This window comes from Setaria italica, chromosome I (genome assembly GCF_000263155.2).
Source record: "Setaria italica strain Yugu1 chromosome I, Setaria_italica_v2.0, whole genome shotgun sequence".
In the NCBI taxonomy this organism is placed as follows: domain Eukaryota; kingdom Viridiplantae; phylum Streptophyta; class Magnoliopsida; order Poales; family Poaceae; genus Setaria; species Setaria italica.
The window spans coordinates 25,058,281-25,081,566 of NC_028450.1; the positions used below are offsets into that span (position 1 = coordinate 25,058,281).

At 42.4% G+C, this 23,286-nt stretch overlaps 2 protein-coding genes across 2 annotated transcripts; both read left to right on the forward strand.

The window, feature by feature from the left end:
• The first annotated feature begins 1,035 nt into the window (after positions 1–1,035).
• Positions 1,036–10,600, forward strand: LOC101757469 (protein BONZAI 1). The gene is made up of 16 exons (XM_004952533.4): positions 1,036–1,345; positions 2,292–2,339; positions 3,976–4,124; positions 4,255–4,303; positions 4,974–5,030; positions 6,593–6,775; positions 6,922–7,056; positions 7,302–7,363; positions 7,510–7,615; positions 7,686–7,800; positions 7,904–7,980; positions 8,083–8,220; positions 8,426–8,590; positions 8,669–8,782; positions 9,315–9,411; positions 9,916–10,600. The coding sequence occupies exons 1-16, from the start codon at positions 1,202–1,204 to the stop codon at positions 10,008–10,010; spliced, it is 1,734 nt and encodes a 577-aa protein (XP_004952590.1). The 5' UTR covers positions 1,036–1,201; the 3' UTR covers positions 10,011–10,600.
• A 7,568-nt stretch (positions 10,601–18,168) lies between these two features.
• On the forward strand, positions 18,169–22,612 carry LOC101786505 (ethylene-responsive transcription factor ERF110). The gene is made up of 2 exons (XM_012847141.2): positions 18,169–18,682; positions 21,769–22,612. The coding sequence occupies exons 1-2, from the start codon at positions 18,445–18,447 to the stop codon at positions 22,377–22,379; spliced, it is 849 nt and encodes a 282-aa protein (XP_012702595.1). The 5' UTR covers positions 18,169–18,444; the 3' UTR covers positions 22,380–22,612.
• Positions 22,613–23,286: the final 674 nt, after the last annotated feature.

Below are 23,286 nucleotides of genomic sequence, written 5' to 3' on the forward strand. Positions count from 1 at the left end.
AAAATATTTTCACCCCAAACTCTGGAGCTGGGTGCTTGTATAGTTTTCGGATTGCAAACTGGCATTTTGTTTTGAGACGCACGCTTCAATTTCCTGTGACATTGTGATGGTATTTGAAGCACTAAGGTCCATCCATCCATTTAGTTGTGGCATTCATATATATTAGGCATCTACATTTTTATAGTTTCTGCAAACTTGCATGTAAGCGTTAGTGAGGAGGTGCCCTCTCTGCCTGAACCGAGCCCGCCCTCTGCCTAGGACATACCTGGTGCAATGACGCAAGCTTAGATGAACTTTTTCTACCCGATTTGTTGTAGAATAGCTATCTCTGAGTTATAGGACAAAACATTTTTATTGGTGAATCCTTATTCAGTTCAGTGTACTATTATTGCAATAATATCATCGGTATTCGGTTCATTTTTATTTTCAATGCATTTTTTGAACAAGGTGATATGGTTTATGCTGTGTTTATGGATGGCAGTTGGCAGGCGAAGTTTTTGTGGGAGGCAGTCTGAATAGATTTGATAAGCATGACAATAGTGAAGCAGCACATGTGCAGGATGAGAGTTACTCTTTTAATTCTGGCTTTGGAGAAAAAAGAAGCAAAATCTGTGTAACCTAAATGTTCTACAATCCTTTCAGACCCTGAATCCCCTATTCCCATGTTAACATAATCATGACTGTAAAATTGAAAAGAGATGCATTTGGTTGCTAATTGTCAAATGCTCAGCAAAATTAAAAGCGCCAAACTACCAGAGATGGCTAGTGTTATTTGGCATGCCCCTATTAACATGATCTACCAAAGATACCGTATGCGTTGTATGCTTCTTGCTTGCGAAATTTTCAACACCGGCGCTCAACTAGTCAAACAAAAGGCAACGGCCAACGGGACGGGCGCGAGTCAAACGGTCAAACCTCGCTCAGCCGTCCAGGGACAAAGCCGTAAATTCCGCCCTGTTCCCGGTGCCCGGCCGGCCCCCCATCTCTCCCCTCTCTCTGCGCGTACAGTGCTGCTGCGTTGGGTAAGGTTGGGGTCCAAGTCTCCGTGCCGTGTCGTCTCCACGACTCCACTTGCTCTTCTTCGCTGGCTACTTGCGGCAGCAACTCCCATCCCCACGCGCTCCCTCCCCTCCCTCCGATATCTGAGATCTCGCCCGCCTCGACGGCGAGCGGCTGACGTGGGGGTAGAGGCCCGCCGGCGATGGGGAACTGCTGCTCCGACGAGGCGGGCCATAGCGGCGCCCACCCCGTCGGCCCCGCCGCCGCCAAAGCCGCCCAGGCCGCCTCCGCCGCGGCCGATCGCTTCCTCCGCTCCCGCGGCGCTGGCGCGTCCACGCAGATCGAGGTACGGAGCCCGCCTCGCAACCCCCGGGGGCTCTATAGTTCTACCTTCGAGCGGTAGGCCAGTGGTACTCGGCGCGGGCGTAGGAGCTCGGGCACCGGCATTGCGCCCGGCGGTGGCGACGGCTAGGTCCCGCCGCGTGCTGCCCCCTTGCCTGTTTTAGGATCGGTTCGGTGGTTTTGTGGCGTCCGCGGAGGACGCATGGGGGTAGGCGGTGGTTTCTGATTGGAGCGATGGGAATTCTCACCATACTTCGGTTGATACTAGCTATCTGGTCCCCCGTTCTGTGAATCTAGGTGCTACCATCTGGTGCACGCAATCTAAAAAGTGGCAGTTCGGGAAAATGACCCGTGGCTGGGGACGGGACACCGTTCACAATTTCACATTACTGCATTAACCTATGGTGATTGGGTGCTGTGCTGATTTGACTGTGCTGCACCCCTGGTTTGGTGCTTTTCCAATAATTCTGGTGGCTGCAGTCAGCGGCTCGTGTGTCCTTAGAGTCATAGAGATGCTAGTGTAAAAGATGGCCAAGTTCTCGAGTCATATATGGTTTTATGACATCCATATTGATTTGTTTGGAAACATTTTTGGATATTTAATCTTCATTGAATTTGTGTATAACATACTTCAAGCTATAGCTGAGCAGCTAAGACCGGTCCCTGTAGCAACTTATTCATTAATGCTATGTTATGGGGTACAACTACTTGGAATTCTTTCAGTAGGATACCTCGGCATTTCATTATCCCTGTTTTAGTGTGATTTTGTAAGGGTTTGGTACTACAATTTTGCTCCATGTGAGGTCTATGGTCATTTATGTGATTTATGTTATGCATTTCTTTTATTGTGTTGCGTTATCTGTTGCTTGTAGCAGTAGAGTTTTAGTCTCTGAATACACGAGGCTTGTTTAGTTGTGTAGTGTTTGATGCTGACAGTATGCATGTTGCAGTTATCTCTCTCTGCATCAAATTTGGGCGATCAAGAATATTTTCCCAAGGTATTCTCCTTGTTGCACCTCTTGCATTCGTGACTTTGCTATTGTTCATTTCCTTGCATCTTAATATCTTATAGCCCTTTACCTTATCTGTTTTTGTAAAGAAAAAAGCAACAGTCAGGAGAGCTGCTCATTGCATTAAATTATGCTTCTGTATCTTCACTGGCATATGCTATGTCATGCTTCTTATTGAATACCATGTTGAGGTCTCTTATAATCCACCTAAACTATATAATCTAGATTATGGGTCATGGGTACTATGGTAAAAGAACACTTTAGGACCACCATGGGACTACAAATAATCTCAAATAAGCTACTCTTGGGTAGCTTATTTTAGATTATTTGTGGTCCCAAAATAATCTTTTACCCTACTACCCATGGATCATAATCTAGCTTATATAATCTAGGAGGAAAACAAACAGGGGCTTTGTTTGGTTAAAACCCTAAAGTGATATTAATTGAGCGGTTATCATTAATTCCACCATGTGACATAATTCCGGAAAGTATAAAAGGAAATGGCAAGCTAATTATAGCATACATAATTACCTTTCCTAGCTCATATCTCATATGCGATGTTAATCCACTACCTTAGCTTAGAAATGAGGTCCTAGAGTGAAAAAGCAGTCCCTTAAGTTTCTTTCATTTTGTCGTTCGAAATCTCGTGAACCTCAGGTCATGTTCTCCACGACCCCTTAATATGCTACATAAAATATTTATAAAAGCCTAAAAAGTTGCTACTAGGAAGAGCGTTTTTTTGGGTAAAAGCCACATTCATTCTTAAGGAGTCTATGCACATGATTTAGTCTTTTAGGTTAGCATGTGAACACGTCCAATTCCTGGCGAGCTTGTAATAGAAACTTGAGAAGCTAAGTTGTATTTCAGATGATACTTTACCATTTACCTATATCACCAAACTTTGCAGCATATTCTAATGTTGAAGTGAGACCAGAAAACAATAAGGCAAACTCCACTTTGGTTCCCCTGACTCTGGACTTGGTTTAATTTACACCCTCAATTGTACCACCATTTAATTTGCATCCCATGAATTTAAAAACCAGTGCATATTAACCCCCGTGTGCCTGAATCATTTTGTCCTATGTGGTTGTCAAGGCATACTCTCACTGGCGATATACACTGATTCAGCTCTATTGTCCACACTTACTTTTTCTCTTGTTCTTCCTCCCCTCTTTCCTCTCACCTCTAAACTATAGCTACTCTTGCAGTAGCAGGCTGCAGGCGGTTGCCATGTCCTACACTCTACATCCACCACCTCATCTGTTACCACGCAGACAACTACTTACGCTTCTACTCTCTCACGTGCTCTGCTGCGCACCAAAGTCTCTCCATTTCCTCTTTCACCTTCTATTAGTTCCTCCTCAATGCCACCCTCTCCCCTTCTCCAGCTTCATTTTCATCGTTGTTTCCATGGCCTTTCTTGAGAGTGAATTTCAAAAATACAAACACAATTGGCCTTTTGATGTGATAAAATTGTTTTCCTTTCTAGACCCTTCCTTGCCCACTGCTTTAAGGAAAGTAGCTACAGCCACCTTTCTCTCTGTATCCATGCTACTTTAGCTGAATTTTTGTTGAGTTCTTATGTTGCCACCCTTTCTTAATCTCTCTCACCCATTTCCCTCAGATTAACCCCATGGTGGTTCTGTATTCCAAAAGGAAAGATGGACCACTTGAAGAAATTGGGCGTAGTGAAGTAATTTTAAATTCTTTGAACCCATCTTGGATGACAAAAATCAGTATGCAGTACCAGTTTGAGGTTCTTCAGCCATTGGTGTAAGCTTCTTTCAGTCTTCTGTCATAGTATACTTCAAATTTCACCATTTTTTGTATCATAAATTAATTGTCAAGAGTGTGTGTTACCTCTTAACTATCTTATTGCCTAAACGGATAATTTTATTTGCAGTTTTCAGGTTTTTGACATTGACCCACAGTTCCATGATGTCAGTGAAAAGGTGACTGTTGTTGCAATTGTATATTACTTCTGTTCTATTTACTTCTGCACTGAGTCTGCTAATTGCTAATAGAGTAATAGTAAAGCACACTCTGATACTATTAACTGGGATGTTCCAAGCTGACAAAAGCTGGAATGTCTTCACCCTTCAGGACCTTCTGATCCATTTAATGTTTTGCTCGGGTAAAATGGTTTATGTAATTAAATTCAGATAGTATTCATTGATACTTCTATAATGTATACCTAATGCAACATTTAAATTTGTTTTTGTACTTAGAAAATATTAGTTATTTGAATATATAGAGAATAATATATACTTTTTTTGGGCCTAAAATCTCCACATTAAATTAATTTCGTTTACTCAATTTTTCTTGAACACCTCCAGATATCTTTAAAATGTTTTTTCTATATAATCCCAAACGAAAAAGAATCGCATGCATGTACTTGGTTATGAAAACAAGGAATTCTGCCTATTCGAAGTATAGAACTCACTGACTTGCAGCTTCAGTCTGTTTTTCAATTGTTCCTTAAATCTTATATTAATAGCCACGTTTCAGTGACCCTGTTAGATTCTGCCAAGATACTAGGGGATGTGATTTATTAAGCCTACACCCCTCATTTCTCTTTGCTGCTGCTTTGCGGTTCTTATGCTAATCTGCTCTGCAATACAGATGCTTAAGCTGGAGGAGCAAGAGTTTCTTGGAGAGGCTACCTGTCTTTTGTCAGAGGTATATTTCTTTTGGCTTTTGAAATTGTTATGTTTTTTCATGGTATATATTCTTCTCCTGAGTAATGCTCACTTTGGTGCACACTGCCAACATACCTTATTTTGAGCAAGAAAAATCGTTCTGAATTTCCAACATGGATAGAATTTCAAGTAGTTGGCAAAGGACAAATTAAAGAGACTAGAAAACACTGACGGTGTATGTTTTCCTGGCTGTGTAACTTGGCTATTGTTGAGTCATGCGCTCACTCACAGTGATCGATAATTAGCAGGTAAGCTCTGAAGCGGAACATCTGAAGGCAAACTTAAGCTAATTTTGTATCTGTTTGCTTGCACAATTCAGACTCGTGGACCAACATGAACTTATCATAGGAATTTGTAGAGCAAATTGCATTACATTACTGAGTTTGTCATGGAGGTCTAAGTAGGTCACTGAAATCCTAAATTGCACATCTAGGCCATTGAAGGAGTTCAAATGAGTCACTAATGTCCTTAGCAGGCCAGCTAGGTACTGATTGTTGATATGGACCTGCCAACATGGTAAATGGCACATTGGCACAAATTTCCCAACCCATGCTTGGTGGCCTTTTTTTTTGGCAAAGTAGTCCCATATCTATACGAGATTCTTAAATCTCCTATTTGTGATGTCTTACTTAGTCTCCTATTTGTGATGTCTTAAGCCTTTCTCTCTTCAGTTCGCTCTTTCAATCTCCAGCACTACCAGCTCAAAATCCATCACACTGTTGATTCCCACTCTCTGCCAGTTGGCCCCACCCATCAGCAATGCCCCCAGATTTCCCTCCTGTAGATCCACAAAGTCCCCAACTCCACTTTCCTTAGTACGCCATGGTACAATTGCCCCAATCTTTTGAGTATGGACCCCGAAACTGAAGTTGTGATAGCAATGGCTATGATGAATTAGGTAGTAGCTTGAAAACGGCTGTTTGTTCCTGGTCTTTTCAGATGCTGCAGCCTGCAGTTGCTCATATACATGACATAGAATTGTGCTCCCGTTTAATGATTACACAAGATACATGACATATAATTGTGTTGCTCTGCTTGATAAATGCGTTTTGATTCACGATCAATGAAAGCCGTTACACCTTAAGGCCATGCAGTTAGCTTTGGCATGGAGGGAACACAACTAGACAGTGTAATTCAGCAAAATTTAGAGCCATCTCTGCAAAGCACCTTGTTTGTGCCAGTGTGCTTTGTCATCTTATTAAAAAAAGGGCTCGCAACATAATTACATTAGGTGACTCACTTAAACAGGTTTGATCAAAATGCACAAATTTGGAGTTCATTGACCTAAGTGAACCTATATGACAAGTTCCGTGACCCTTAATGCAATTTACTTGAATTTGTAACTTTGACATAGTGGCCTATGGTAACATGCATATGCTACTTAGATGTGAACATAATATTGCGTGATTGCAAGGCAACACTTGCATGTAGCATTACATGAAGATTTTCAAGAATTTTGTAACATTAATATGTTCCAAGACTATGCTAATTCTAGATTAATATTGTCTGTACTTCTGTTGAAGACCAAGGCCAATTTTGCAGGTTATCACCAAGCGGGACAGGCTGTTGACTTTAAAGCTTGGTGTTTCTGAACACAACTTGCCAAATCCTAGCAAATTTGGTGAGCTAACCATTCAGGCTGAAGAAAGTGCAGGTTCAAAAGCAATCATGGAGATGGTATTCCGCTGTTCGGATCTTGAAATCAAGGATCTTCTCACAAAGAGTGTAAGCTTATGGTCTTATGTTTCTATTCCTTAGTTCTTTTTTTTCTTGTACTATTTGGACTCGCTTTTTTTTTTCTATGCCAATCTTTTGGTTTTTTTTTTTGGTGCCATTTCACCATTCTTATTTCTAAATATGCGTTATTGCAGGATCCTTTCTTGCTAATATCTAGAATATCAGATAGTGGAATGCCCGTTCCAATTTGCAAGACAGAAGTAAGAAAGAATGATCTCAATCCTAGGTGGAAGCCAGTGATTCTGAATCTCCAACAGATTGGAAGTAAGGCATGAAACTATCTTCTTCCTTTTTACTTCTGTACTTCTGTTGATGTTAGCTGTCGAAACCATCTATTTTCAGAACATGTTTTACTCTTTGATACTTATGGAAGCAACACTGCACCTTTGATTTTAACCACAGAGTGATGCTGATAGTGTGATATCTAAATCAAAGACAGTGTTTGTTGGTCAATGATGAAAGTATTTGTATTAATCTAATTGTTGTTCGTTCTTATGGTTATATTGTGTTGCAGGAGAACCCTCTAATTATAGAGTGCTTTAACTTCAGTAGCAATGGCAAACATGACCTAGTCGGGTAATTGTCCCCTGTTTAACTCGTTCCACTGCTCCTTTTCCATTTTGATCTGTTCGTAAGTATGTTCCATGGTGCCTTAGAGCCTGGGCCATTAATACTTGAATTCCAATTTGTTTTCTGATTAGATACCCTTTGTAATTCGACAGCAAGATAGTCAAATCAGTTGCAGAATTGGAAAACATGTACCATAGGCAGAATGGTGAAAATTTCTTTGTTCCTGCCAGCAATGCACATGAATGTCACAGTAAGGAGGTAAAATTTGTTACTTTGGAATATATTTAAATGTTGCATTATATAAATAGTTTTTCATTCTGATATGCAGGTATTGAAGAGTCAGTTATATGTGGAAAAATATGTCGAGAGCAATCGACATACTTTTCTAGATTATATTTCTGCTGGGTGCCAGTTGAATTTTATGGTAGGTGTAGATTTCACAGGTATGCGGCAGACATGGTAGTGCACATTGACCTTTCTTTACTTCTGTTTCTCTAGTCATAAGTTCATGCTTAATATATTACTGTCGATGTTTACCCTTTGTAGCTTCAAATGGAAACCCACGGCTTCCAGATTCCTTGCATTACATTGATCCCTCAGGTCGGCCAAATGTATATCAGAAGGTGAGCAACTGATTGATCACCCATTTGTTCTTATGTTCTGATGACCCTCAGAGACTCTGAGCGTGTAGTGATTTTGTGTTCTTCTGTTGCTTTTTTTGGAAGGCAATACTGGAAATTGGTGATGTTCTACAGTACTATGACCCAGCTAAACGTTTCCCCTCTTGGGGCTTTGGAGCAAGACCTATCGATGGTCCTGTTTCCCATTGTTTCAACTTGAATGGCAGCACCTATCAACCTGAGGTATTCTATTTTTTATTTTTTGCTACACTTGAAATGCTGGTTTTCTTTCTTCAGAATAATTGCTACTTCTCAAAAGCTGATTTGTAACCTGATTTTCTCATTTAGAATATTTACCTGGAAGTAGATTTGCTACTTATTTATTTTGTAAAAGTAAAGCTGATTTGGAACTGTTTACACGCAAGCTGATCTTATCAAACTTCTTCAGGTTGACGGAATACAAGGAATTATGTCAGCTTATATCAGTGCACTTCGTAATGTATCACTGGCTGGCCCTACTCTCTTTGGTCATTTGATCAGCACTGCTATGACAATAGCTAGCCAATCTCTTGCTGACAATCAACAGAAATACTTTATTTTGTTAATAGTCACTGTATGTATACCTCTGAAACCATCCTCAAAAAAAAATAGCTATCTATGATTTTCTTCTTACTGTCAAACTATTTTCCAGGATGGTGTGGTGACTGATTTTCAAGAGACTATTGATGCAATCATAAGGGCATCAGATTTTCCTATGTCTATCATTGTTATTGGAGTGGGAGGGGCTGATTTCAAGGAAATGGAGGTAATGTGAGGTCCAGATAAATTGTTACAGTTTTTTCAAGTCATTTGTATTTATTTTGTTCTGGAACTAAAATTGAAATGCTTAGAAACAGTTGCTGCGTAGATCCAGCACTATAGGAACTATAGGAGATAAAATTTCTCTTGGCTGCAACTATAGGAGATAAAATTTCTCTTGGCTGCAACTATAGGAGATAAAATTTCTCTTGGCTGCAAGTCTGCAACTATACTAGCTCGGATGGTCTTAGTACAAATGTGTCACCTTGATGTATCTGTCTAAGATTAGTAAAGTTTCCCTTATCAAGAAAAAAATATAGGAGCTCGGATAACAAACTTAATATTCATTTTTTTAAGTTCTATTTCTCTAGATGTGACTGCCTTAATATAATCATTAAATACAGCACCCCAATACTTTATATCAAGTGATATTGACAAGATTGGTTGCTGATGCATCTGTCGTCGACTTTCTTTCTTCCTGCTGCGCCTGCCCAAGCTCAGCTCATCCACATTTTAATATCAAAATTTGTGATGTGCAGTTTCTAGATCCAAATAAAGGAGAGAAACTGGAAAGCTCAACCGGAAGGGTTGCATCAAGGGATATGATACAGTTCGCCCCAATGAAGGATGCACATGGTATGCATGTGGAACAGAATTTGATCCCTCTTTTTTCTTCAATTTCCTCCCTGAAAAGATGCAAATATATCTTTTGCGTACTATAAAGTACTTCCTCTGATTCTCTACTCCTAAAAAAATCCAAATATAAGTCCATTATGACATCAATAATCTCCAATATGGCACTTTGACTAATAATATCTGTAAAAAATGTTATTCAAAATAGAATGAGTTATGCATTACGGAAGTAGATTTCATGATGAATCTATTACATCAGCCTTATGTTGTCATTCTATATGATTTTTGGGTTATTGATGGTCAAAGCTGAAGATGTTTGACTTGACAAACATAAATTTATGTCATCAGAAGTATATTATCCTTTCAGTCAATAAAAAACAACAGAAACTGTTTTCATATAGCTAGCCAGCGGCATTATTTTCTTGTTGATTTCTTCTGTACTATTCCTGCATTTCTCCATCTTTACTTGAGCAAGAAATCTGATATTGAATTCATCCTTATTTCCAGGCAGTGGGGTGTCGACAGTACAGTCACTTCTTGCTGAGATACCAGGGCAATTCATGACATACATGAGGACAAGAGAAATTCAAACAGTTAGCTAGTATATGATGCCCTCTATCGGTAGAAGATAATCCCTCGAATGTTCATTGTTAATATGATTTTGGCCTTTCCATCGCATAATTTGTGCAATTTCAAGGCATGGGTGCAAGGTAGATAGTAGGGATGTGTTAAAAGGTAGATGAAAGATTCATCTCCTGGAGATGCCAACATCAAATTCGTGAGCTGAGCTGTAATGGCCGGTAGAGGCAAAGAACCGTTAGGCCAGAGGATCCAAGAATGCTGTTTGTGAAGAGATGCTAGGACCTTCACCAGGCCACCTTATTCATGTCAATTTTTACGAGGCTTTATTCTTGTTCGAGTTGGACTCCTAGGCTAGCAATTCGTAATTGGAAAGATGTAACTGTCATCTTTCTCTGTACCTGTTTGTAAAATATATCTTTAGGGTTTGAATTTTGTATTACCCTCGTAGGTACCTTGGAACGAGGAGATACTTTTTGGGATTGTGTATTCGATTTTTCAAGTACCCACAACCACAACCACAAGCTGTGGCACGGCTGTTTGCTTCATGTGGCGACTGGCGGCACATTTCCTTTTTAAAGATGATGGAAAATGTAGCATATGTTGTGATCCATATGGTTTGAGTCATCCGGTCGCAATATTTTACTATTGTCTCTTTTATTCAAGGTCGTTGTAGCCAACACGACATTTGATACGCCAGTCAACTGTTCACTTCTGTGCATGCCCGGAAGGCGTTGGATCCTGGAGCGGTCGGAAGACAGCTTCCAGAAAGCGGAACAGGATAGCTTCGTGATCCACGTGTTGGGATTGTTCCGTCAATTTGCCGTAGAGAAGTCAACGGGTGGTTGACGAGACGAGCACACACGGCTCGACCACGAACCTCTGAAGCGCGGTGTTTGTAGCTGGTAGAGACGGGGGTGACACTGACGAAGCCACTAGCTTGGCCGAGCGAATGGTCACTACGAAAGACGCCGTGCAATGCATGCGCGGGGACCAACTAGCTAGGCCTAGGCGTGCTCCCTTCCATTGCGAGTATGCGACTTTAGGGAACCAACGTATCCGTTTCACCGAGGGCGGAGATCGATCGATATTCGATGGTACTCCACGAGTTGGTGGGTGATCTGGGTGAAAGCCACAGTAGAGTAATTAATTTGGTTCAGTGGACAATCTGATCCAGCAGTGAAAGCCTGAAAGGAAACATCAGATCCGCATTTCAGCACGGTCGGGAGACAGCAACCCCAAGTTCCAGTTGGGACCTTCGTCTCGATCGATGCTAACATGGTAGCTAGGAGGAACTTCAAAAGATTTAGTATGAGGTTAAAAACAGCAATAATTTGTTTTTTTACTGGCACAAAACTTACTTGGCGGTTAGATGTATGTGTTATCAATCTCAAGATCTGTTGGCCGAATGGAATCACACATACGAACAGAAAGCGGTGTCACTCACCCCCGCGTCGCTCCTGCAAGCGGCACGGGGAACCTTCACCCGCCGCCGCCGGGGCTCCGCTCTCCTCCCCCTCTCCACCTCGCCGTCGCCCGAGCAGGGAGGTCGGAAGCCCGGCCCCTGCAAGGAAGGTAGCGGCAGGGTGTTTTTCTCTGCTGGAAGATGGGAGACGTGAGTGAACCGTGTGGGCAGCGCGAGCTTCTTCCTCCAGCTAGGATGGCTGTGCTCCGACACTCCGCGGGCCCTTTGGCTAGATCCATAGTCCTCGAGGGTGGATCTGCAGTCTCCTGCAGCGCCGGGCAAGGGGTGGCATGGCGGGGCACGCGGGTGGAGAATGCCTCCAGCAGTGACGGGCCTGCTTCTCTCAAGCGGGCGGCCGTGGAAGGCGGTGCGAGAGCCCGGCGACGGCGTCGTGCGGGAACGAAGAAGCTGCAGCCTGCGGTGGCCGTGGGTAGGCGCGGAGGTGTGCTGGCCGCTGCCGAGCGTGGGCGCAGGTTCAGCAGTGTAGAGGGGCGGCGAGCAGCGAGGTGGCCAGCCTCGTAGAGGCGGTTGCGGCCGTGTGCAGGAGGCGGCGCCCTGGGGACCGGCCCAATGGCGGCGGTGGGCGATGCGGCAGCGACGGTGGCATGAAGCGGGGAAGCGGCGTGACACGGTTGCTCGCGGGCGTGGTGGTCAGCGGTGGCCGCATGCATGAGGTAGCGGCCCGCAGGCAGCAACGCAGATCTGAGGCAGTGGCGTGGAGCAGGGCGTGCGGCTGCACGACCCTTGGCCAGCCTCAGTTGAAGGAGGCTGAGGAGCGGTGCTAGGAGACGCACCAACGGCACTTGCGCGTGGATGCGGAGGTGAGGTTGTTGCCTGTGGCGGCCATCGACCATGGTGAAGAGGTGGAGGAAGGTTTGTGCTGGCAGATGTCACTGTCGTGTTGGGTACGTGGGGAGGTTTGGCTAGAAGCCGCGCAAGCGAGGAGGTGCGGCGGCTTGAGGCCATGGTGGTGCCGCGGCACAGTGGCTACGCGCGTCGAAGAAGAGGATCAACGTTGGTGGTGGAGTGGTATTGCTATTGGCGTTCGACTGTGTGTGAGGTGGGTTGTGTGAAATGCTGGTGAAAGCCTTAATCGGAACCGATTACGACGATGGCGACACCTTTGGGCACCGTTCCCCTCCTTGGAGGCGTTGTCTTTGTATTTTTGCACACCCTCTTCTCTGGTCGACGTTTGATATGTTTCGCAAGGATGATGAGCCATTGTCTCTGGAAGCTTTGTGTCCGTGCATGTGGTGCAACTAAGATTCCGGCTACGACAAGATGGAGGTGAAGTTATTGGAGTAGTTCGGTAGCACCATGTTACCCCTGGTGGCAAAGCAAGTCTGGATCCTTAGAGTGGAGTCCAGCGGCGGAAGTGGCGAGACCCTGTCCACTTTAAGGTGATGTGCCCGAGGAGTGGTGTGCGACAGTGGATGTGGCAAGGCCCCCACGCGTTCGAGTTGCCTTGGAGGGCCGGGATCCGATGCGGAGTTTCGGTTGTTTGGTGTGTACAGTGCTGCAGCGGTGCTTCAACGTTGGATCTTGCATAGCGGTGGCATTTTCGGTGTGGTGCAATGTGCTCCTCTTTTGACTTTTGCCGCGGCTAGGCCGTGGATTGGGAGATCGACGACCATGTGTGTGACCTAGGATGACGGCGGCATGGTGGAGGAGTCGTGGTAGCTACACGGCTTGCAGCGGATTGCGGCGGTAAGTCCTGCGTGGCAGCGGCTGGTTCGGTGTGGTACATCGTCAAGGATGATGTCGCTGGCGATGAGGGCTACTTGTTGGTTTTTCTCCCGGGTTATCATTGTGCGGTTTATGTCGATATCTCAATCCCACCAGCTATAGAGTTTGTTTTGTTTTGTTTTGAGTCGGCGCAAGCCATTAGGAGTTTCCCTTTGTGGTTTTGTTGTTGTACCTAATACGTGCTCTTTCTTCTTTTTAATATAATCGGCAGCTCTCCAGCCTCGTTTGAAGAAAAAATCCGTTGGCAAAAAAAAAATCATATCTGCTCTTTGTCTCTAGAAGATGTACATGTGTATTTATAAACGTGAGTGTACGTGCAGCGTCCTCGTTGTTTGGCAAACAAAAGAAAAAAAGTGGAAGACAGAGGTGATCTGCCTAGTGCTTTTTGACGAACCCATTAATGACAATCTGTTGTATTTCATTGGATCCCTATCCTTGTCAATGTTGGTCGTTTACATTCTTTCTTCATGTCCGCCATTAGAGATATCGCTCCATGTAGCCTCATTAACACACCCAAGTGAGTTGCCCATCCCTCTATTAACAATTTTTCGTTACTCCTGAAGCCTCTAAGCTTACAAACCTAGGGTCTGTTTAGTTCCTCTTGCTAAACTTTAGCAAAAGCTATTTGGATATTCTTGCTAAAAGGTATTTAATGAGCTGTAAAAAGACCTATCTACCCTTATTAAAGGTACGCAGGAGGGGGAGACAAGCAATAAATGAGGGGTATAGGTTGTCCAGCCCATCTTTTAGCAAGTTTTAGCAACCAAAAACTTGCTAAAGTGCTAAACTTTAGCAACTCAACTTTAGCAAGTTTTAGCAAGGGTGTTTGGCAGTTTAGCAGCTAAAAGTTGCTAAACTTTAGCAACTAAAGTTTAGCAAGGTGGAACCAAACACCCCCCTAATATGAACCCAAATAATGATCCTTGACCTAGAACACTAACGGGTGTTTGGATTTTTAGTTCGGACTAAAATTCATGTCACATCGAATATTCGAAGACTAATTAGGAGGACTAAACATGCGCTAATTATAAAACTAATTACACAAATGAAGGCTAATTTGCGAGATGAATCTATTAAGCCTAATTAATCTATCATTAGCATATGTTTATTGTAGCACCACATTGTCAAATTATGGACTAATTAGGCTTAATAGATTCGTCTCGTAAATTTGCCTCCATCTGTACAATTGATTTTATAATTAGTCTATATTTAATACTCCTAATTAGTATCTAAATATTCAACGTGACAGGAATTTTAGGTGCTCCTCAGGACCCAAACGGACCTAAGATTGGTTCTTGCCGTAGATGAGTCTCGTGGGGTGCAAAGGTAAAGAAAATTTCAGGACCAGAGAAACTATATATATCGCTGGAAGGATTGACCACCTCCCAGGATCCTGCTACTGTTCACACGCTGTGCTGTACTGTTTACTCCTGTGCGGGCTGTTCGCGCTGGAGAGTTCCTGCTGGCTGCTGCTGTTCACCCCTGTTCGTACTGTTTACGATGCCTGTTACTGTTCAACTTTTTTTTTACTGCCCACGTCCTCGCTCGCTACTGTTCACGATTTCTGCGGGTGTTCACGAATAGGCTGGCTCTTAGCACGTACCTTTATTTATCGCCATGTAACTCGGTGGGTCACGTTCATCCCGCGCGTTGATGAAAGCAGATCCAGATGACAGACCTACGTGTCTTCTTTTTTTTAAAATACCTACGTATAGTCCTTTTCAGCAAGGAAATTGTCCCCGTCTGCTTGACCTCACGACTGTCGCTTCGTGCACTGATGAGACATACACTATTAAAAATCATGATGCTCTATTCTCCATCTTCTTAGTTAAGTTATTGTGAAAAAATTAGGGTTTCTTATCCTTCAGGATGGCAATTGGCAATTGCAGACCTATTAAATTTACTATGATAGGACGGCAATTGCAGACCTATCAAATGTACTATGATTAGTTATTATTTTACTGTATGGCTTTATGCATACTACGTTCCACCACATCAGGTTGCTTCTTTAATTCAAAATTGTAAAGTTCCCCGCATCCGAGCACCTGTAACTTATATTGAAACGTGATGCTTTGTTGCAGGAATCTGTTTTTCATTGTGCATTGTATCCGTGTGATTTGTGTTATGCTATTCTGTTATAGCCAAGCTATACCCACATCACTGGTGCAGCGAAGCGCGCCATTCTTCTTGAAATATACCCCCGCTAGTATATTACAAGCCTTTTGCCCTAGATAAAGTACTCCCTCCGTTTCAAATTACGCTTAGACATATATACGTGCATAACAAAAATTATAAATTTAGAAAAGCTAAACTAACTAATAATTTAAGATGAAATGAGTATTAGTTTAGTGTACCGGAGATCGACAGCTCGGTAAGCTTGAAATCAAGGAGGGTACGGCGTTGAAGTTGGAGCTGTCACGTCGGCGAGTGTAGTCCGCGCAACGATTTTGACTCTCCTGTATACTCCTTCCATCCAAAAAAAATACAATTTTCATTTTTCAAGAAGTCAAACAGTCTAATCAAATTTATGCAAAAATATTAACATTTACATCTCCAAATAGATTTAGTATGAAAATATATCATACGATTAATTTATTGATATTTATTTTATACTATAAATGCTAGTACTATTTTGTATAAATTTAATTAAATTTAAAGTTGGTTGATTTTTCGGGAAACGAGAGTTGTATTCTTTTTGTACTTGGGAGCGAGGGAGTATAGTTGACTGAAAAACGAAAGGATGCCGTCAGATACTGCGAAAGCGTGGATGGGCCCTGTCAAATTTCGGTGGATGCTGGTGCGTTATCGTGGGTCGTTTGAATTTGGGCACAGCATCTTTGACTGAGCCTGCGTTGCACACACACGCATGTCTGCTGTTGCAGCTGCAGCAGGTGTTGGTGCTGCTGGGCTGCGCCGCCCATTCAACTTGGACCAGAGGCAGAGAGCCCCTTCGTCTAACCGCCCTGTTGTCGGTGCCATCGTCATCTCAGACGACCAGAAGCAAATTGTTGAAGCATCGTCCTCCTTCCATCATCTAGGACGCAGCATTTACCGAAGGCGTTCAAATTGTTACGGATCGAAAGTGCGAACTTGATTGTTGCGGTGAAATTCCTTTGAAAACACATTTCTTGTTGCAAATGATAGAAATGAAAACACGATGGATGGGTAGATCTGCGAGGAACTTGACAAGTCGCTTTTGAGGCAAAAAGTGAGCAAGATCACCGCGTGCACACGTGGGAATTGCACTCGAGATAGGATAGGATGTCGTCACATCAAAGGCGCTAACCCCACGATTTCTTTTCCGAATAATAATCTGGCAAAGTTACCATGCCCTGGACGTAACCATTGAGAACGACGTGGTCATTGCTGCCCCTGTCATCGTGGTCCATTTCTTAAAACAAAGTAAAGACGCAGCTCTCATGATCATTACATGCGCCTGTAAACATTTCTAATGCACTAGCTAGGCATATAGATTTCAAGACCGATAAAATTACTGTAGATGGCTCGTTATTGATAGGTACCTGGCCTCTAAAAGAATAATTAGTTAAAAATATGGAACCGTGTTGAGTTGTCAGATACTCGAGCTTGCTAAAAATGTCCGAAAAATGTAATCAGCTAAAATATGCTCTATTCGCGTCATTAGTTTGTGTCTATATATATGATCTGCTTGACCATATATATTACTGCTAGTATTTGGATAGGTTTGATGGTCTGGTCTTTGATATTGCACCCTGACGTGTGTAGTTGAGATGATATTTCAACCTTCTTGTACCTTATAAAAGAAACGTGTAAGCTATTTTCTCTTAAATTCCGTTGCCAAAGAAACAAAATGCCAACCAAAATATTAATGTGTTACAAAATATATAGCTTAGAAGAAAAGGTTAAATGAAACATTTAAGCAATCAAGGGGTAGCAGAATGCCCATACATATGTACACTACTAAATTTAACGGGTAGCAGAAGTCTAGAACTCAAACTTGAATAGACTCGCCGTACACTCAAATGCATGCCATACTTTTGCAGTATTTTCACCCCAGCAATAGACCTATCAGTATTTACTTTGTCCGTTAGTTTTTTCTTCACTAATGACGGGAATAGACCGATGATTCCACAAGAAATATTCGAAATATTCTAATTGAAACAAGCTGGAGGGGATCATGAGAATTATCCACCTTCACTCAGCAACACTCACCTCTACCGAATTGTAATCTTTAGAGACAAAGGCAAAGTTGCAACTTTTGATAATGTTTTTTGACCGAAGTACTTTTGACAATGTTGTAAGCTTGCTATTCAAACATTACAGCAATGCCATCAAAGCTTCCATTTAACTGATATTCTTTCAAAGAAAAAGATTTGACAATTTTACAAATGCCGAGGTGAATCAGATATAGTTTTCTACGGCTCGTCAGCATGTTACCACATATAGTTTCAGTGTTTTAAATAGCGGACTATATAATGTAGCAGCAGTCTTCTTCGACTGATGCTATTGACCGCTATTTTTGCTACGACGGTCCTAGTGGCAGTTCTTGTATAGAATATATTTAAAACATTGATAGATTTTGTAGCCTGTTTGGTAAGTAGCGAATGGTAATTATTCATTTAGTGGTAGATGATATATTTGTTTGTTGTCAGCAAGATGTTTATGTGACTTTATAAATCTTAAGATTTATGACTTTAGTCTTTCAACGCCGTTAATAGGAGAAGGGCGTAACATGTTTAACGTGCGTGTATGTGCATATATATGTAAGCGTTGTAGCATATCTGAAAAAAGAAATTGACGCATGGCAAATCTTGTGCACGAAAGCACCAAACAGCAAAAATAGAATCACGTTTCCTTGTATTATTAAATTTTTCTGATTATTTAATGAAGGATGGCAAGGACAAGCGGAAGACCTTTTCAACGCATCGATGCTTTTGCTTCCTTCACAAAGCAAACCTCTCTTCCGTATCACAGGCAGAACCGGCCACCACCACGCACCAGCACCAGACTGTCTCCTAGCTAGCTCCCGATTAGGTCAGTCAAATACGCAAGGTGGTCAAACCAAGATCAGAGGGAAAAAGGTCTAGAGATCGAAGGTGGAGCACCGAAGCCATGGCGGCAATAAGCGGCGCCTGCCCGAGCCTGACGACGAGGAGGCTCAATCGGCGTCGCTGCCCATCAGTCTAGAGCGCCACTTCCCGCGGCGGCAGCAGCAGCAGCAGGTCTTGCTCGGAGGCGGTGGGGATGGTGTGGATCGCGATGAGTACATGTCTGCACCGGCGACGGCGCCGTCGCCGTACCACGCGCAGGCCCAGCAGCATGGCGCATACGGCTCCACCATGCCGTACTACGACGTCGGCGTGGGCTCCTCCGCCATCTCATCGCATCAAACGGGCCACCTGGCCGCGCCGGCGCCCGCTATGTCTCCTCATCAGCAGGCGACGCCGGAAGCTGGAACTGCTGCTGCTGCTGCGGCGGCTAGCCAGGCCGCGGAGGTGCAAGAAGGTACTAACTTGTACTATGGTCCAATCCACGAAAACATGTATGTGCAAGAAAGTACTAGCTTATAATAATCTAGGGAAGCATCGAAATATCGTGCCTTTTGAATTTACCAACGAAAGAACATGGCTAGCGGTATTTATCAAAGACGTGATCTTTCAGTGTTACCGAACAACTTTTCACTATAATGTACTGGTACCACTAAAGAACCGTGTGCTTTGCTGTAAGCCTGCAACTACAATCTACAAGCCTGTTGCTAGCTACCAAATCATCTACTAGGTCCACATATGGGTCTAATCACTCCCTCTGTCCTGAATTATAGGTTATTTTAGTATTTCTAAGTTCATAACTTGTACTATGCACCTAGATATACATATAGTACTCATAATTTGGAATAGAGAGAGTACTTCTTATAATAATCTACAACTCCTAATAAGTGTCGTCGGTCGTCCGATTTCTCCCGAGATTATTGAGTTGATGCAAATCTCAGTCAATGGTATCTGGATTAGTCAGGGAATGGGGTTTCCGGAGTTAACGAGTTCCCAAGTCTGCCAACGCAAGCTTTGTAGAGGCAAGCCCCACAGTTTGGTGGACACGCTCAATTTGGAGAGCTTAGCGAGAGAGGGGTGGCAGCGGTGGCATCCCTGCCGCTGGATATGGCCAGACGCGCGGGTGAGGCAGGAAGAATAGGGACCTGTTTCAATGAGGGAAAATACAATAGAGAAGGTAGCCAGAGGTTGAAGAAGACATTTCACGTGTTGGCTGCCACCAAATGTCATATATATGTGGATAGGGGTGGAGCCGGACCAATTAAGCTAATGCCTAGCATCATCTAATTGCCCGATTGGGCTAGGTAGACCTAGGTCTTTATACAACAGTTGCTACAATATATATAGAAACTACGAGCCAACGCTTAGGGCATGGTCCTAGGCCCCGCCAGCCTCCACCACTGTACGTGCGTCGGTCGAAAAGTTGCTTGTGTTTTAGGTGTTTGGTGAATAGCAACACCATCATTATAACTATTAGCCTATCTTAGTTTTGATTGACTAGTCTATCATCCCGTGCTCCCGCACGGGTTAATATTTTTAGAAGCTATTATGTTTGAAAATTATTTAGAAATTAAACTCCTAGCTAATAATCAAAATTGTTTACCTACTACTCTCTTATTTTCAATACTTCAACATAATACTTATATAGATACGTATCTATCTTTATTCAGTTGTGATTAATTTTTAATTAATAATTACTCTATGCACGTTTTCATCCATATTCGTACTTTTTCCATTTTGTATCACACCTTCAATCCTCCATACATTATTTTTAGTATACAAATCAATATTTTTCATCGATTCCTCACATACATGTATAAATAGTCTAAATGGTGACACTCATCATGTGTATATACTTTAACTTCGTATTTTTATATTAACAATGACATAAATAGGTAATGTAGAATCATGTATTAGTTTACTTTTTGATATTTCTATATGATGCACATGAAGATAATTAGATTAATATTTAGGTGTTTACTTTAGGTTATTTTTAATAACGACACATGTGGGTAATATAGATAAAATTTTAGAATGACATTTAAGTTATGCTTTATAATGATGTGTATTAGTAAATTGGATGAAGATTATGGGGTTACTTTAGATTATTTTTTATAATAGCTGAGCTCGGTAATTTAGATATAGGTTTAGAGCTCATTTTTGAATATTTTCACCATGATATTGGTGGGTAACTTTTTAGAAAATATAATAGATCAATGGCTATGATTATTAGAGTTTACAGGATTGGTGTTTGATGTTTTTAATTTTTATGAGCATTTGTATCTTTTTTCTAGCTTGTCTCGTGGGAACTAATGCGGAGTATCCAATGGAAAAAAAAATGAGACTACACTGCTACAAAACTATTACCATATGCTACCTCTCGTTTGTTAAATATTCGAACACAATACTTATGTAGATATATACTTAATATCTTTATCCAATTGTATTAGATTTTAGTTAATAATTACTCTATAATATTTTCATCCACATTTATAATCTTTAACTTTTCACTTTGCATCGCAAGTATGCGCTTGAATTTGTTTAATGAACCCTAAGTTTGAGATACAATTTTAGCATAGAAATCTATATTCTCATCACTTTATATCCTTATAAATGGTGACACACGTCATGCGTATAGACTTTAATTATTATATCGTATACCAATAGTGAAAGATATAGACGATTTAGAATCATATATTCCTGTATATTTTTAATTAAGGTTATTTGATTCAAACGTAGGGTTACCTCATGTTATTTTTAATAATGGCATGTGTGGGCAATATAGATGCAAATTTAAGGGGTTATTTTAAGTTTTTTAAGTAATAGTGGTAGGCAATTCAGTTGCAAATTAGGGGGTTATTTTAAATATTGTTTATAATGGCATAACTGGGTAATTTGGATGAAGATTAGGGGGTTATTTTAGTTTATTTTATATAATGGCAGAGGTGGATAATTTATATATAGATTTAGGGGTTACTTTAGGCTATTTTCATAATAGCATAGGTGGGTAATTTTTTAGAAAACATAATAGATCCAATGGCTATGATGATTTAAATTTATCGATTGATGGTCGGATGTTTTGCTTTTTTGTGAGAATTTCTAGGATTTCTCTCTTTTTCTAGAATGCCCACCTAGGAATCCTAGGTGGGTTTATCTGGAGGCTTCAAAAGGAGCCTCCAATTAGTAATAGTAAGATGGTTAATTCAATGTATTAAAGTTCTTATATCATACTACAATACATAGAAAAAGCTTTTTGGTTGATGTGTGAAACTCAAGGTAGCACCCCGGACTATATGTTGGTCGTCCTAGCAAGTGCAAAACTTATTACGAGAAACGTTGCCTCCTCTTTGAGTTCCTTTGAGCATGACCCTCCACGGGAGAGGTGTTAATCTTTCCTACAGACATGCACGGTTCGTAAGCTTACAAGCTTCATGCATGCGCCCAAATAAGTTCAACTATCTCGCCCCAACACACGAACACGATGATAGCTTTAGCTTCTTCTTTTTCGGGTATCCTTAGCTTTAGCTACAAATAAACATGCAGGCAACGTGATGAGAAGGCACTACCGTGGCGTGCGGCGGCGGCCGTGGGGCAAGTGGGCGGCGGAGATCCGTGACCCCGCGAAGGCGGCGCGCGTCTGGCTCGGCACCTTCGACACCGCGGAGGCCGCCGCCATGGCCTACGACGACGCCGCGCTCCGGTTCAAGGGCGCCAAGGCCAAGCTCAACTTCCCCGAGCGCGTCCGGGGTCGCACCGGCCAGGGCGTGTTCCTGGTCACCCCCGGCATCCCTCAGCTGCCGCCAGTAGCTCCATTGCCGCCGTCTCCGCTGCCAACTGTCGCTGTGCCGTTCCCCGACCTGATGCGGTACGCGCAGCTGCTTCAGGGTGGGAACAGCAGGAACGTCGTGGCCGGCGACACCGGTTATCTTGCGCCGCCGCCGGCACAGGCGTCGTCGTCGGTGCAGATTCTGGACTTCTCGACGCGGCAACTCCTCCGGGGCTCACCGACAACGTTCGGCCGCCAACCGTCGACGACGTCGGCATCGATGTCCACGACTACTGCGTCTTCTTCGCCCAGCATGTGGCCTCACGTCGAGGCCACGACTAGCGGAGTAGATGAGACGCACGACGAGAGTCGCAATGCTCCTGACTGATTTTTGTTAAGCATGCACGCCCTAATCAATATGATCAGTGAATTTCACATTCTGGTGGTCTAGATAGTTTGGTTCTTGATTTCTGTTCAAATCCTAATGAATGTGGAATTAAATTTGTGCAAATTAGCAGAGGAGTATCAGTATCGCTCAATTTGGAAGTAATTAAGAGGAATAATCTTAAGCAAGTGTACCAGTATATAATGACTATTGGTGAATGCCTTTATGTCACTTTACCGCCGGGGCTTTTGAAAATGCACGAGCTAGTATTTTATAAGCAACTTTGCTTAAGACCGCATCATGGATGCACCCCACCACGCATATCTCCACTGTTTCACTAGCTACTCCGTTACTTCGACAACGACAGAAACCAACACATAGTATGCACTCGTGGGGCTTCAAATTAATAAATCATTTCGTATACAATCTTCTCGATTCATCTAGGCTTGGTATTCTTAATTTAGTGTTGCACTGCATTAAGATGGAGTGTGCATTTAAAATTGTAGAGAGTCACTCGTCACTATTTGCCTTTTTTCACGTATTGCACAACCTAGAAAAAGAAATATCGTAGTCGATGGTCATAAAACTTGTCCACAATCAAACCAAGGAAGATATATGTTCGTAGATCTTTGGAAAAGAACTCGTGTCGTCTTACGAGTGGCAATGGTAGATACACCCTATATTTCTTATTTATATGGCACGTACACTTTTCAATATTCAAACCTCATAATTTCCAACCAACAATTAGCCTTACAAGATGCACATTTTCTAACAGAAGTCATAGTTTGATTTATATTTGAAAGTACTAAGTCATAGTTGCCATTTTGTTATTTTAAGAGAAATCACAGGTCAAGGACTAATTTTGAGGACCTTGTCAAGTCAAACAATGCCCTATATTTTGGAGCGGCCG

Bases quoted from the DNA above. Each gene is read 5' to 3' on its own strand.
- LOC101757469 (XM_004952533.4), top strand. From the start codon at position 1,202: ATGGGGAACTGCTGCTCCGACGAGGCGGGCCATAGCGGCGCCCACCCC. The intron at 7,057-7,301 runs GCATGAAACTAT...ATTGTGTTGCAG, and splicing joins TCCAACAGATTGGAAGTAAG to GAGAACCCTCTAATTATAGA. The intron at 9,412-9,915 runs GTATGCATGTGG...CCTTATTTCCAG, and splicing joins CCCAATGAAGGATGCACATG to GCAGTGGGGTGTCGACAGTA.
- LOC101786505 (XM_012847141.2), top strand. From the start codon at position 18,445: ATGTCTGCACCGGCGACGGCGCCGTCGCCGTACCACGCGCAGGCCCAG. The intron at 18,683-21,768 runs GTACTAACTTGT...ATAAACATGCAG, and splicing joins GGCCGCGGAGGTGCAAGAAG to GCAACGTGATGAGAAGGCAC.